The sequence below is a fragment of the Camelina sativa genome, chromosome 14 (genome assembly GCF_000633955.1).
Source record: "Camelina sativa cultivar DH55 chromosome 14, Cs, whole genome shotgun sequence".
Lineage (NCBI taxonomy): Eukaryota > Viridiplantae > Streptophyta > Magnoliopsida > Brassicales > Brassicaceae > Camelina > Camelina sativa.
In genome coordinates this window covers 12,835,049-12,848,998 of record NC_025698.1, presented here as the reverse complement: position 1 = coordinate 12,848,998, position 13,950 = coordinate 12,835,049, and the positions used below count along the sequence as shown (strand labels likewise).

The 13,950-nt window shown below is 39.0% G+C and overlaps 4 protein-coding genes across 5 annotated transcripts in view; 2 read left to right on the top strand and 2 right to left on the bottom strand.

Annotated features, from left to right (window-relative positions):
- The window catches only part of LOC104741257 (uncharacterized protein At1g26090, chloroplastic), a 10,291-nt gene extending 9,547 nt beyond the window's left edge, over nt 1–744 (top strand). The window contains exons 7-8 of the mRNA XM_010462063.2: nt 7–299; nt 461–744. Of these exons, the coding sequence (XP_010460365.1) occupies nt 7–299; nt 461–592 (425 nt within the window). The 3' untranslated portion in view covers nt 593–744. The remainder of the gene's footprint in view (nt 1–6; nt 300–460) is intronic.
- LOC104741258 (probable transmembrane ascorbate ferrireductase 4) overlaps nt 1–2,373 on the bottom strand; it is a 9,671-nt gene extending 7,298 nt beyond the window's left edge. Inside the window, exons 1-4 of one of the 2 annotated variants that reach the window (XM_010462064.1) lie at nt 2,010–2,373; nt 1,877–1,928; nt 1,578–1,774; nt 576–1,028 (exon numbers count right to left, since the gene is read on the bottom strand). In XM_010462064.1, the coding sequence (XP_010460366.1) occupies nt 690–1,028; nt 1,578–1,774; nt 1,877–1,928; nt 2,010–2,132 (711 nt within the window). In that variant the 5' untranslated portion in view covers nt 2,133–2,373 and the 3' untranslated portion in view covers nt 576–689. Of the gene's footprint in view, nt 1–575; nt 1,029–1,577; nt 1,775–1,876; nt 1,929–2,009 lie in introns of those variants that run through there. The other variant, XM_010462065.1, reaches the window with a different exon arrangement.
- LOC104741259 (protein decapping 5) lies at nt 2,457–5,887 on the bottom strand. Its single transcript, XM_010462066.2, has 8 exons — nt 5,469–5,887; nt 5,039–5,139; nt 4,863–4,937; nt 3,811–4,767; nt 3,505–3,576; nt 3,201–3,374; nt 3,005–3,115; nt 2,457–2,873 (listed from the first exon to the last, which is right to left on the bottom strand). Exons 1-8 carry the CDS (start codon nt 5,617–5,619, stop codon nt 2,685–2,687), a joined length of 1,830 nt encoding a protein of 609 aa, XP_010460368.1. The 5' UTR covers nt 5,620–5,887; the 3' UTR covers nt 2,457–2,684.
- Nucleotides 8,711–13,950, top strand: part of LOC104743532 (phosphoenolpyruvate carboxylase 4-like) — a 6,909-nt gene continuing 1,669 nt past the window's right edge. Inside the window, exons 1-20 of the mRNA XM_010464600.2 lie at nt 8,711–8,971; nt 9,445–9,608; nt 9,740–9,854; nt 10,023–10,100; nt 10,204–10,272; nt 10,354–10,432; nt 10,523–10,599; nt 10,687–10,782; nt 10,957–11,098; nt 11,185–11,316; nt 11,440–11,507; nt 11,623–11,886; nt 12,109–12,234; nt 12,315–12,416; nt 12,488–12,634; nt 12,863–12,961; nt 13,052–13,140; nt 13,290–13,416; nt 13,498–13,704; nt 13,785–13,949. Of these exons, the coding sequence (XP_010462902.1) occupies nt 8,816–8,971; nt 9,445–9,608; nt 9,740–9,854; nt 10,023–10,100; nt 10,204–10,272; nt 10,354–10,432; nt 10,523–10,599; nt 10,687–10,782; nt 10,957–11,098; nt 11,185–11,316; nt 11,440–11,507; nt 11,623–11,886; nt 12,109–12,234; nt 12,315–12,416; nt 12,488–12,634; nt 12,863–12,961; nt 13,052–13,140; nt 13,290–13,416; nt 13,498–13,704; nt 13,785–13,949 (2,502 nt within the window). The 5' untranslated portion in view covers nt 8,711–8,815. The remainder of the gene's footprint in view (nt 8,972–9,444; nt 9,609–9,739; nt 9,855–10,022; nt 10,101–10,203; nt 10,273–10,353; nt 10,433–10,522; nt 10,600–10,686; nt 10,783–10,956; nt 11,099–11,184; nt 11,317–11,439; nt 11,508–11,622; nt 11,887–12,108; nt 12,235–12,314; nt 12,417–12,487; nt 12,635–12,862; nt 12,962–13,051; nt 13,141–13,289; nt 13,417–13,497; nt 13,705–13,784; nt 13,950) is intronic.

Genomic DNA, 13,950 nt, shown 5'->3' with positions numbered 1-13,950 from the left:
AAGCAGGATCCCATGCTTCTGGGGCGTTTGCTGTTTCTTCTTCTCATCTGACAAGCAAAACCCCAAAAGAAGATTTTGTGCCTCTACCCTTTGCTTCTGCATCGGTTCCATTTACTATAAATGGGTTTGATTGGGACAAAATACTGCTGGACCAAGCGAATGCGAGTATCCGGGAACTTCTTTCTAAAACAGTAAGGAATGGAAGCAGCTTGACAACAACAGTAACGTTTGATGCAGCAAAGAAATTGGTGACTCTTTTCATGCCAGGGTTTGAGAAATCGGAGATCAAACTGTACCAGGTAAAAAGCTTTCTCATCTCCCTCAGACTCTCTCACCCACATTTGTAAAGCTATCTCCATTTCTTCTACCTCTTCTGTACTGGCATAATGTGATTGCCTTCTGTTTTACATATGGAAATAAGAAGTGAGAATGATTTTTGGTTTTCTTGCTGAATTTGCAGTACAGAGGAGGTTCTGAGCTCTTAATAGAAGCCGGGGACCAAAGACGGGTGATTAATTTACCGTCTCAGATTCAAGGAAAGGTTGGAGGAGCCAAGTTTTTGGACAGAAGTCTAATCATCACAATGCGGTAATACATTTTAGAAGAACTAATTTGTTCTTTTTTGTACACCAAAGATGTGTAGTTTATCCCCAGATCCAATACAAACAAAGTAATGAAAGAAAGAAAACTCAAGAAGACAAACATTTGGGACGATCTTGAGATGAATAAACAAGTTTCTCATTACTGGAATGACTCTGATACTTTGGCAAAACAGCAGCAGTTATAACAATGCAACTGAGTAGAGCCAAGCCAATCCCTAGACCGTTGACAGTCATTGATTCAGAACCGCGTCTGGGGACGTTCCTCTTGGTCTGAAGGAACGTCAGTTTCTCAAGCAGTCCGGTCTCTGCGGTTGCAATGGCTAGACCGTATGTATAGAGTCCGAAGAAGACGTGCCATGGAAGAAACGTGGTTCTTGTTGTTCGTACTTCTCCTCTATGCCAGAAGCTCATGAACCCAGTCACCCACTGCAACACAACGAAATTATTAAATCTTCAAAACTGGTCTCACTCAAGAGTTAAAGTCGTATGTGCTGATAACTTAACGCCTCAGTTTCACATTTTTTTAAGAAACTGACAATTAATAAACACCGGAACTTCAGCAATAAACTATGTAGGACATAATTAATAAGAGCATAGGTTGAAGTGACAGTGATGACTGGTTCTTCAATCTGCTCAATAATTAATAATTCGTTTTAATAGTCTTTTAGGGGAATCTTGTCAGCTTTAGCTTCCGTAACAAATCAGAAACTAATCCCAAGTGGCTATACAATTCTTCCTTTGTCAATTCTTTGCATTATTGATGGCAAACATTTCAAAAAAAGAGAAAGAAATTATAATGACAGCAACGTGTAATCCGACCTTTTAAAACAGATAATAGTACGTTTTAAAGACTTGGAAAGCATCTACTTCTTTTTCGATGATGCATTAAAAATTCATGTCAGATGCTTAATATTATATATCTATAGAATAAAATGAAAATATAATATTGGTAGGTGGAAATAGAAAAAGACGAACCTGGGCAGCGAAGAGAGAAACAGAGAGTAAGCCCATCCAAGAATGGAGACTGTAGAAATTGGCAAATACTCCACGTTGGTAATGGAACTTTGTCCAAATCCCAAACACAGCAGAGGCCAATGCCACTCCTTGTAGCCATAGATGTACTGCTTTCTTCGTTTTCCTTGAACCAGGTAACCATTTGTGTATCAGAATCGCTGCAGATCACAAAACCCCCAGATTCTTGATAAACATATTCAAGAAAGACAAGAGGATGAAATCTTCATCAAAAGAGAATCAAGAGGGATGATCATCACTACCTTCTCCACTTACAAGAATGAAGCCAATCACCATCAGCAGAGGATGGAGAGTCTACATGAGTATAATAAACTTGATTAGAAATATTTGAGATCCAATTGATATCAAGGAGAGCAAGGAGTGTGATTTGATTACAGAGTAGCCGAAGTCTTGACTAGGGAGGAAGAGAGCCCAGTACAGAACCGAAACTGCGATTACTAAACCGGAGACTCTCGCAAACAAAACCAGTGATAGTCTTGAAGAACCCACACTTCCCATTCTAATTATCTCTCTTCAAAGTTAAGTAGTAGTAGTAGTAGTACACAGTAGAGCACAGTCTCTCAGACTCCGAGAGTTGCCGACAAGAAGATGTTTTGAGAAACAAAAAAAAAGACATTTATGGTTCCCTTCCGTATAAGGACCTCTCTCTCTCTCTTTAAACGACCCAGGTGATTTAACATTTAAGGCTGCTAGTACTGTGCTCATAGTCAAAATGTTGACTTTTTAAGTTCAGGGTAACCCACCATGCTTGAACACTTATACAATAATCAAGAAGCTATTGAAATTAAAAAATAAACATTTCACAGCACCAAACGGGAAGTCTACAAAAGTGCAAAATAACATTGATTGAATATAAGAAGAAAGACGCTATTACCAAGTCTTAAAACAAAGATCCGAAATCAAATTGATACACTCGAAAACCACACAAGGGGGTTTAACAGAAACATTACACAAGACTCATGGTTTTTTTTGTTTTATTGCCACACATACCGAAAGCACGAGCTCCCACTGGGTTTCTTGAGTCTTTAGAACCCTTTATAGCAGACCTTTTTAGGAAGTACGATTTGATACGCCTCTCCCCTGGCCACGCCCACCATATCCATAGCCACCGCCGCCACCACCACGGCCACCATAACCGCCATAACCACGGCCACCATAACCACCCCGTGAATAACCGTTTCGACCATAACCACCACGCCCTCCTCGACCTCCTCTGAATCTCGAGAACTCACCAAATGTCTGGAATCATTACCAACACCGTTTGTTAGTCAATCAGTTTCTCTCAAGATACTGGAAAATTAAGTATCACCAGAAACGAGAGGGGACTATTTCCAGTATGCTATTCGACTGTGGAAATATATAGATCGTACCTCAGTATCTAGTTTTCTTTGCTCTGAGAACCTAGGCCTTGCATTTTGGGACTCTCGGTCAATGTTGTTTGATGAGAGGCTATCGAAAAAGTCGTCTTTGTTGTAAACAGGCTACATCAATTAACAATGTGTATGAGACCAGAGAAAGGGAACATAATGGCTTTACTTGATTGGCTTATATGTCTACTTCACTTACTTTGACATCGATCTTAGGCAGCTCAGCCTCATCTACAATCGGGGAATCATCATCTTCATCACCATCAAGGGTAGAACTCTTCCCAAGATGACCCCATACTTCATCCTTGTTGAACTTTTCATTCATCGCGGTGAAATCAAAATCTTCAGTGAACTTCATTACCTGGTGTGATCTCTGCCAACAAGGAAAATTATTAGCATACATGGCTATAGTTCATAATATATTTTTAACTAGTAGATCTTTTCCTCGGTAGAAACAAACAAATGCCTCGTCACATTATACAAATCAGTGAGAAGAATATTACCCCTGCTCCTCTTCCTCTTCCTCTTCCACGTCCCCTGTAACCATTATGAGTTGGGAAAGAATGCCCGTTTGGCTGAGGAAAAACAACAGCAAATCAGTTAAAACTGTTATCACCAAGAAGACTTTATAGGTTGACGTGTACGGTAAAATCTACTACACCAAGGAGACATAGTATGGAAAAATAAAATGAGCATTACTACAGGTTCAATTAGATAACAGTTAAACGTTATTCCAGCTATCTCAGACATTAGCAAATGTAAGATCATATCATGATATATCTATTAAGATTTGGCAATATATATAAAACCTTCTGAGTTGGCCTCGCAGAGGAAGGCAATGGCAGTATTGGAGGTTGGGCTTCGGATGTAACTGGAACAGATTGTTCCAACCCAGCTGATGATGATACTTGAACCACCTCAACATCTTTATCTGCATTTGTAGAGGGTGGGGACAAAGAGACTGCAGAGGATCCAGACTGCAGCAGTTGGCCAGGAGTAACCAACAAAGGTTTTGGCTTATCTTGGCTATTGGAACTAGAAACTCCAGCAGCAGGAGCAGATGTTAATGGTGTTGCCTGCGGCTGAGAAATTGGACCAGTAACTACACTAGACTTGTTAGGCAATGAAAGGCCAGGACTTGCTTCTGTGGCTCTAGTGGTTGATAAAGAAAAGGGAAGCACAGTAGTATCCTGCGGTAGGGTAGGAGGCGCAGTAATAGGAGCTTTGTTCGAGAGTAACGGAGGTGCCATCTCTGAAGCTAGTGAAGGAGATGGTGCTGATTGCAGTGTAGATTGCAGGCTTGACGACAGCGTCACAGGTGGTAGAGCAGGGAAAGGCAATGAACTAGGTGCTAGAATTTGAGAACTAGTACTAAAAGGAAATAATGACGAGGGTGGTTCTGGCAAGCTCGAACCCTGCATATTTGATGGACCAGTAGGTGGAGGGGTATTAAAGTTAGGATATTGCAGGGGTTGCTGCAGAGAATTGGGCATTGGCAGCCCATGAGGGGGTCGAATCAGAGACTGTTGATGCAATTGGGGAAGGCCACTGGGAGGTGGGGTGTAGAATCCTTGCCAATACATTGGCGGTTGTGGCGATGCTCCCCATGAAGCAAGATTTCCACTAGGCTGATACAAAGGCATTGTGTTTTGAAATCCCATCCCGTGTTGTCCAGGTTGTCCATTATGAGAACTAATGTCAGGCAGTGACCCACTCGCGGTAGAAGGCAAGCTACCAGATGTTGGAATCGGGCCAGGGAAGTGAGACTGCAAAAGAATGAAGAGTGGAGAATGAGGACGAATCAAATCAATTGACTGTAAAATCACAGAAAATAATATCCTACAACATTTCTAACATTCACCTGAATTATAGCAGGGTCATTATTTATAGTAGGTGGAGGAGGCTGAACTGGTGGAGAAGCTTTGACTTGCAAATCCTGCCAACAGCAACAAGAACAATTAGAGTCCAAAGTGTGGAGGCTGACGACACTAATAAACTGATTACATAAAAGCATTAGCATAATCCTGCTAGGGATACCTTGATATCAGTTCCACGGAACAATATGTACTCATAAACTTTTTCACTTGGAGGAACTTGCGGACCATCTTTTTTCCTTCCTTCAGTTCCAAATGATCGAACTACACACAGAAGAAATTTTCAGGGATCAGAACATATCAATCTCACCAAAAGCTACCCCATCAGCCACTTTAAGGCATCGCAATTACAATTCAATAGCTTGGATAGTAGACATGAACACTTCTTTTACATGAATTACAAGCACAAGAACAACATCTATTTCAAATCGAGCTAAAACAGTTCAAGATTGGAGCAAAATTTCACGAGACTAACCAAACAAAAAAAAAACAATTGAGTTCCTACCAAATCAGAAAGAGAACACACCACCGGAATCAGACTACGCATCTAATTAAATTATCCAACAACGGAGAAGTGGAAAACGAAATCGTACCGTTTTGAAGTCCGATACTAGATTCATCTGTATTAATATTGTAAAGGATCCCTTCGTATCTGATCTCGCTCTTAGACGTCAAACTAATCAAGCTCCCGACGTAAGAATCCGCACCGGGGCTCGATTTCGCACCCGTATTCTCAGCCGCCATATCCGATCTATGTCTCTCTTCGCCGAAGAAATCACAGACAAAGAGAGAGATTCACGAGAGAAAAAAATACTACAAGTCAAGAGACGACAAACACACACACTCAAGGTTCTTTGGATCCCCTTCTTCTTCTTCTTCTTCTTCTTCTTCTTCTTCAACAGAGAGAGAGAGAAAAAAAGCTACAGAAGAAACGATTAGGGTTTACTCTAATTTGGGGAGATCGAGCATCTCTCTTTTTTATTATCCATTCCCGTAAAAAGCCCAATTCAGAGAAAACATTAAAATATACCTATCTGACCATATTAGCCTGGTGTAGCTCCATTGACTTTTATTTAACCACTAATATTAGTCTGCCACGTGTACACGTGCACGACCTCTTTCGTAATTTCACCTGAATGGTGTGTTTTAGGCAAACAAAACCACGAGCGAGCCATGAGCCACTCCAATTGCTCGGCTCGTGTTCGCGACTCTGATTACATAATTAACCCTGTGCCTTTGGAACATTTGCACTCGTGACCTCACGAAACCATGAAAACACATAAATTGGAATGAGGAGACTCTTTGGATTTGGCAATCTATGGGCTTTTGAGGTATGATGCCATTTTTGTGGTTGTTTTCTTTATGAAGCATGTGTTGAACACTTTTTATGCTTCTTTTGTTGTTACATAATAATTGGTTTTCTCCTGTTTTGGATTTTCCGGGAAACAAGTTATCTTCCACATCACAAACAATAGGGGAAACTCTCAGTGTGTTTCCTGATACGGGTCCTCTTATGTTTCTTATGTTGCTTGATTTTCTAGGGTCTCTATCTAGTAAAAAAATCTTGTTTCAAAATTATGGCTTTAAACTCTAACAGTATTTGTAACAAGGACATTTGGATGATAAAAGTGTGATTGTGACTTGCTGTAAGAAATGTATATGTGACTTTGTGAGTCTAAGTTAGCTGAAGCAAATGCTTTGGTTGGTGGTGTTATTGATGTATGGAAATTATTTAGAAGTTCTAATAAAGAGACTCATAGATGAAGTGCATTTTGGTGATAATATAAAGAGATTTAAGTAGGAGATGAAATTAAAGAGAGGTGGAAACTTGTTCGTTTGTTCTGAGAGAGGATACATAACATGTGGTTTGAAGTCTCTTTAATTTAAAGTTTTAAACCAATAGGTTATATCTCTCTTGGTTATATTTATTTACCTTTTTAACTTAATCTCTCGAACCCGCAATCAAATGTCAAACTTCGGTAATGTCCTTTTTGGTATAAATAAAATCTCGATTTATTTGTGAAAGCCTAGAATGAGCCAAAGTCAACGTTTGAATGCGAGTTTGGATAAAAAGATTACCACTATGTTGCCATAATGGTAATAAATTCACAAAGTGGGTTTCTAATTGCTAAACAATATAGAGAACTCCTAGCATATCATAGGGGGTTGTTACCATTGCGTTTTCCACAAATGGAACTTCTTGTCATACCACCAATCCTAAAGTAAGATTGCCAAAAAGACCAAAATAATATTATTAATCGAATATACATAGAAAAGGAAGTATACATAGAAGAGTATCACATAAGTGTACATAGAAAAGGAAGACGATCACATCATGAACGAACAGTGAAAAATGCAAAACTTGCAAAAATGCACCAGCAATAGTTTGTAGAGATAGATAACAAAACGGGCTAGAAATAATGCAGTAAATTACTTAAAACATTTTCGATTAGTTCAAACAAGATTCTCTGCTATCTTAGGAACCTACTTATTCGCTTCATTTTTTTCACTGTCAATGGTAATCTTTTTTGTTTCCAGCTAGCCTAATTTGCATTCACACTTTCACTTGTGTTCATCCTCCGTACTTTCAACTAACAATGTCAAGGTAAAGAAGGATGGACAACCAAGAGACAACTTACCTAACTTCAAGTCTAGTTGGAGGTTTATAGATGACATGTAATCAAATTGGAGTAAAGATGAAAGAACAATGTGTAAAAGTGTTTCTTTGTTGATGATTTTGGACGGATACAATAAAAATAGTGATGATGAATAAAAAGTTTTTCTAGGTTTTTATTATTTGCCAAGGATAGCAAAACCTACATTTCCAATTAATTCATAACTCCATCTCCCCCTTAATGTTCTTTAATTCGATAATTAAATCTCAAGAAATTTATGTTCATTATATTTGACCATTCACAAACTAAATTTATGTGAATCTTGACATTTTTTTACCTCACCCAGTTGACAAGCTTAATAATGAACTGAGTCGAATTGTGCAATATATATCCGACACCAACAATCAATATCCACACTTATTCTTTTTTTAACATCAATAGTTATAATATACTTTACGTTCCATTTTAATTTAAACTTATAATTTTGTCAATTTCCCAATAGGATTTGGACTTATATTATATTCAATTATTCATGTTTAAGGGAGACTAGGACAGTGGTTTTTGTTCATATACGTATAGATGGTCTGTAACGAAAATGACGTATAGGATCTTTAAAAATCACAGTTCAAGTTGGAAATAATTTAGAGTCTATAGTTTATCCACAAAACTAGTATATTTTGGCCGCGCTCTATACCATCATTATAAGAGGGAACAAAAGAACCAATCATCTATGAGACATGATTACAACCTTTTAATAATTGAGCTAAAGTGTAACATAATGGATATATATATAGTATTACCCACCTTAAACTTTTTAAAATCGTCAAAATCCGTCCAGTTTCAGAATCAGTCCTCATCAATAACTCATAAATGAGATATGAGTTCCCATGAGCTGTAGTAACGTTTCTATCTTCATTTCATATTTTTTTTGGTTAAAAGTTTTGTAAAGATTTTGCCCATTTTTGTTTGGAAAGATCTGTAACGAATTTTCTTTTGTTTTTCAGTTAAAATATAAATTTTCTCATACACTTCAACTTAATTTGGAAAAAAAAAAAAGAAAAAAGATCAAAACAGTCCAAAATTGGGAATCACACACATTGACACCGCCATATTATTCACAGTTGCGAAAGGACGCGTGTCAATATCTGATAGCTTTAGGAAATTGTACGTAGGTCCTACCTACAACAGACCAGATATATCACTCGCTTTGTACGGCAATTTCTTCACAAAACAAAAAAAGATCTCTCTCTCTTCTTCACACTCTCTCCCACACAGGTCTAGTCAACGACGGTCAAAGTTAGGTTATCAGGGGGAATCTAACAACGATGACGGATACGACGGACGATATCGCGGAGGAGATTTCGTTTCAGAGCTTCGAAGATGACTGTAAGTTGCTCGGTAGTCTCTTCAACGACGTCTTGCTCAGAGAAGTTGGCTCCGATTTCATGGAGAAAATCGAACGGACTCGTATTCTCGCTCAGGTGTTTTTTTTTTCTTGCTTCTTTTTTTGACTTCTCTCTATCTCTCTGTTTTCGAACCTCCGTTGTGATTTTTTTTTTTGGTTGGAGCAGCGGTACCGTTCTTTCTCCGATCCGCCTGGAGAACTGAGAATGGATTCTGACGCTGTGTTTGATTCGTTTTTTTTTTTTTGACATAGAAGGTGGAAGAACGATATGATTTATGATCGGTTTGTTTGAAAAGGAAATGGATATATAGTTTTTACGAATTGCTTGTGGTTGACGAAAAGTGTTTTTGGTTTGTTGTTCGATATTTCGTGTTTGTGTTTTTGGTTCACACAGTCGAGAGTGCTCGATTCGTTTAAGATCTGATTTATGTGTTTTTGTTCTCGTTTTCCCTTAGTTGGATTCTGGAATCTTACGATGAAGTTTCTTTCTTGCTATCGTCGACCCTGTGAATGATGATACTATTTTGGTTTTTGCTTTTGATCTTTCAGAGTGCTTTAAATCTTCGTCTTGCTGGTATTGAAGATACAGCTGAGCTTTTGGAGAAGCAACTGACTTCTGAAATATCCAAGATGTCACTGGAGGAAGCATTGACACTGGCTCGTGCGTTCAGCCATTTTCTTAATTTGATGGGGATTGCTGAAACTCATCACAGGTTAACTAACATTTTAGTCTATGATCGTTGTTACAAAATGAAGTTTGGAGGATACTTGCGAGAATTTTTATGTTTTGCTTTACTTAACCCCTCTTTGAAGCCTAAAAGATTGGTTGATCGTTCAATTTCAGAGTTCGTAAAGTCTGTAATGTTCCACAACTTTCAAGATCATGCAACGATGTGTTCAGTAAGCTATTGCAAGGTGGAATTTCCCCTGATGAGCTCTACGACACAGTTTGCAAGCAGGTATACTTCATTGTTTTTCTTGCTGTCGTACTCTTTTCATCTTTACCAGTTATTTCATTCCGTTTCGATATTTCTGATAGATTGGTAACTTTCAACTGCAAGATTAAGCTCAAAGATTCCCATTTCAGTGCAAAGTAAAGCCAATTTACTAAACTTTATCCAATACAGGGGGTTGAAATTGTTCTTACTGCACACCCCACTCAAATCAACCGGCGAACCTTGCAGTACAAACATATTAGAATGGCTGTAAGTTGTTGCTACTGCTGACATTGATTGCTATACTTATCGCAAGTAACCTTAGGTTTATGGTCTTTTGTACTTTTGAATTGAAATAAGATACTACTTGCAGCACCTTCTAGAATATAACGATAGACCAGACCTTGGACTTGAAGATCGAGAAACGGTTATTGAGGATCTGGTACTTTCTTCCTCAACATATTCTCCGAGTCTCTCTGCTGAGTAGTATGTATAGCTAATATAATTTCATTTCGTTTAAAAGGTTAGGGAGGTAACTTCACTGTGGCAGACTGATGAACTTAGACGTCAGAAACCTACTCCTGTTGATGAAGCTAGGGCTGGTATGCTAACTAAAAGTTTGTAAATGTCTGAGACCTTTACTTTGATAAATAAACGTTGTGCTCCAAGCATGTGTTATTCCCTTGTGTCAGGTCTGAACATTGTTGAGCAATCCCTTTGGAAAGCTGTACCACATTACTTGCGTCGTGTCAGCAGTTCTTTGAAGAAGGTTTTACTTGTTTTTCTCATTTATTGCAAAGTCTGATTGCTAAAGTTACTTTATACTGACAAAATGACATTCCTATGTCCTCTTCAGCTCACGGGGAAGCCACTCCCATTAACTTGTACCCCAATAAAGTTTGGTTCCTGGATGGGTGGTGATAGAGATGGAAATCCAAATGTCACGGCGAAGGTGAGCCTTCAATAAAGTTTGGTTCCCCTGAATAATCACTTTATGTATTGGTGAGAATGCGAGCTTCGCCTGGTATTGCTACATGGTTTTAAGACAGGGTTACTATTTGGCTGGTATAGAGAGATATTAAGATTAACTTGCTAACACACATGGTTTTTATCAATAAATTTTCAGGTCACCAAAGAAGTATCACTAATGTCTAGGTGGATGGCTATTGATCTGTACATAAGAGAGATCGATAGCTTAAGATTTGAATTGTCTATGAATCGATGCAGCGATAGATTATCAAGATTGGCAGATGAGATTCTTGAAAAAGGTATGCTACTGGGGGACATCTCACGTCTCTGTTTTTTCTTGATTCTTGAGAACACAAAACTTCAACATGTTCATTTTTCTCCTCAGAAGCATCTGCTCAAGAGCACCTTGAAAGTAGGGGTCCACATGTTGGTAGAAGCCAACAAAAAATTCCAAGCCAGCAGGGCTTATCTCTACCTACTCAACTTCCACCTAGAGCTGACCTCCCCTCATGCGCTGGTAAACGTTTTCATGCATAGGCTACCCTCTTCTTATAAAACTACTAAAGCATGCGTACAGTGGTACAGATTTTCTTCTATATTCACGCCTCATCTTACTAAGTTTCCAATGTCCAACTTGCAGAATGTGGTGAATCACAGTATCCCAAACTTGAAGTTCCTATGACAGATTATATGCCACTCAATCGTCAGGTGAGGCATAGCTTTAGAGACTCTGACATATGTTTGACTTGTTTTTTTCCAGTAAATATACTCTGTCTGAGTTTGTCTGTTTTTGATAGTTCGTTTGATTTTTTTCCTTAAATAGGAAGTTCAGGGGATTTCTAGTAATGGCTCAGGCCAAAGTTTGCAAATAAGGATAGCAAATGGAACTTCCGTCAACTCTAATGGCTCTCAGCAAAGTCTTACTCCCCGAGGTTCTTCTTCCTCGAGTTCTCAACTTCTTCAGAAGAAACTATTTGCGGAGTCTCAGAATGGGAGGACCAGTTTTCAGAAGCTATTAGAACCAACTCCACCAAAACGAGCTGGAATTGCTCCTTATCGGATTGTTCTTGGAGAAGTAAAGGAAAAGGTGCTGATCCTTCTAAATTGTTCTCGTTAAGTTCATGCAAAGAGCCGGATTTAGCATCGTAAAAATGTGAAAAGCGTTCATGTCTAATTGTTCAGGGCATTTATCTTGAGCTACATGTAAATAATTTACCAGTCTTGTCACTATTACAAATTTATAACCATCTTGAGAAATTCTATTATCTTGAGTAAAATGACTCTTACCATTAATGATCTGTGATTACAGCTTCTGAAGACACGGAGACTTCTGGAACTTCTTCTTGAGGGTCTCCCTTGTGAATACGATCCTTGGGATTACTATGAAACATCAGACCAACTTCTGGAACCGCTACTCCTCTGCTATGAATCTCTGGTAGGATATTGCCTGATGCGAAGTTGTCTTTGCATTAAAAAAATCATGAACTTGATACGTGAAATTTGTTCTTTTCTCAGCAATCATCTGATGCCGGAGTATTAGCCGATGGCCGGCTTTCTGATCTGATCCGTAGAGTTGCTACCTTTGGCATGGTTTTGATGAAACTTGATTTGCGCCAGGTGCGTTTCTTTTCCTTCTTGTTTTGGCTCTCTGTCTGTGATACACGTCTGATCTAGTATTCATTGATCAGGAAGCTGCAAGGCATTCTGAAGCTTTGGATGCAATTACGACATACTTGGACATGGGCACATATAGTGAATGGGATGAAGATAAGAAACTGGAGTTTTTGACAAAAGAGTTGAAAGGGAAACGACCCCTTGTCCCTCCAAATATTGAGGTAACACTTACTGTGAATTTCTTTTTATGTTAGGCTCATGTCTCTGAAAAAAAATAAGATTTTTAGGTAGTAAATACAGCTTATCTTACTGTTAGACCAAAAGGATTAATCAAATAACTTGTATGTAGGAAGGCCAATATGATGATACGAAAGTGGTCTCTGTTCAGTGTTCACATTACCTGTATTTTTGTGTTTAACACCATTATGAAAACTACTTAACCTTTTCAGGTTGGTCCTGAAGTAAAAGAAGTACTAGATACCTTCCGGGTTGCTGCTGAGCTAGGAAGTGAATCACTTGGAGCTTACGTGATTTCTATGGCTTCAAATGTATGAAAGCTTTCAGTCTTTCACAGTCACTTCTTTGCTGAAGCTAACTTGGACGAGTAGCTGATGACATTGATTTTTTGCTACTTGTAGGCAAGTGATGTCCTCGCTGTGGAGCTTCTGCAGAAAGATGCTCGTCTTGCCGTCAGTGGCGAGCTGGGAAGACCATGTCCTGCTGGAACGTGAGTTTAATTTCATTGTTAATCAATTTTCCCTCTGCATACTTATATATACTGGTGACTTCATCTGGACATTATTGTCTAATGTCTATGTCTCTTATTTTTGATGGAATAAGTTATTGGTATGCTGATTTATTTTTCTTATATGATAGACTGCGAGTGGTGCCTCTTTTTGAGACGGTGAAAGATTTAAGAGGCGCTGGCTCTGTGATAAGAAAATTGCTATCAATCGATTGGTACAGAGAACACATCCAAAAGAACCACACCTGCCACCAAGAGGTAGATATACCTGACTTCAACCAATTCATCATTTTGGATTATGCTCTGTCTGAAAAGATTGACAAGTTTATTTATGTGCAGGTGATGGTTGGATATTCGGATTCTGGAAAAGATGCTGGACGCTTTACTGCAGCATGGGAACTTTACAAAGCCCAGGAGGATGTTGTGGCTGCTTGCAATGAATTTGGAATCAAAATTACCTTATTCCATGGACGAGGTGGGAGTATTGGGCGAGGTGGTGGCCCAACTTATCTTGCCATACAATCCCAACCTCCAGGGTCTGTAATGGTAAGCTACTTACCCATATGGACAGTCTTTCTCCTTTTTCAGCCAAAGGCCTGACGTACAGTCTTGCATTGATTTTGCAGGGTACTCTCCGTTCCACAGAGCAAGGTGAGATGGTGCAAGCCAAGTTCGGGTTACCACAGACAGCTGTTAGGCAGCTAGAGATTTACACAACCGCGGTTCTACTTGCTACATTGCAGCCTCCTCAGCCACCACGAGAAGAAAAATGGCGGAGCCTAATGGAAGATA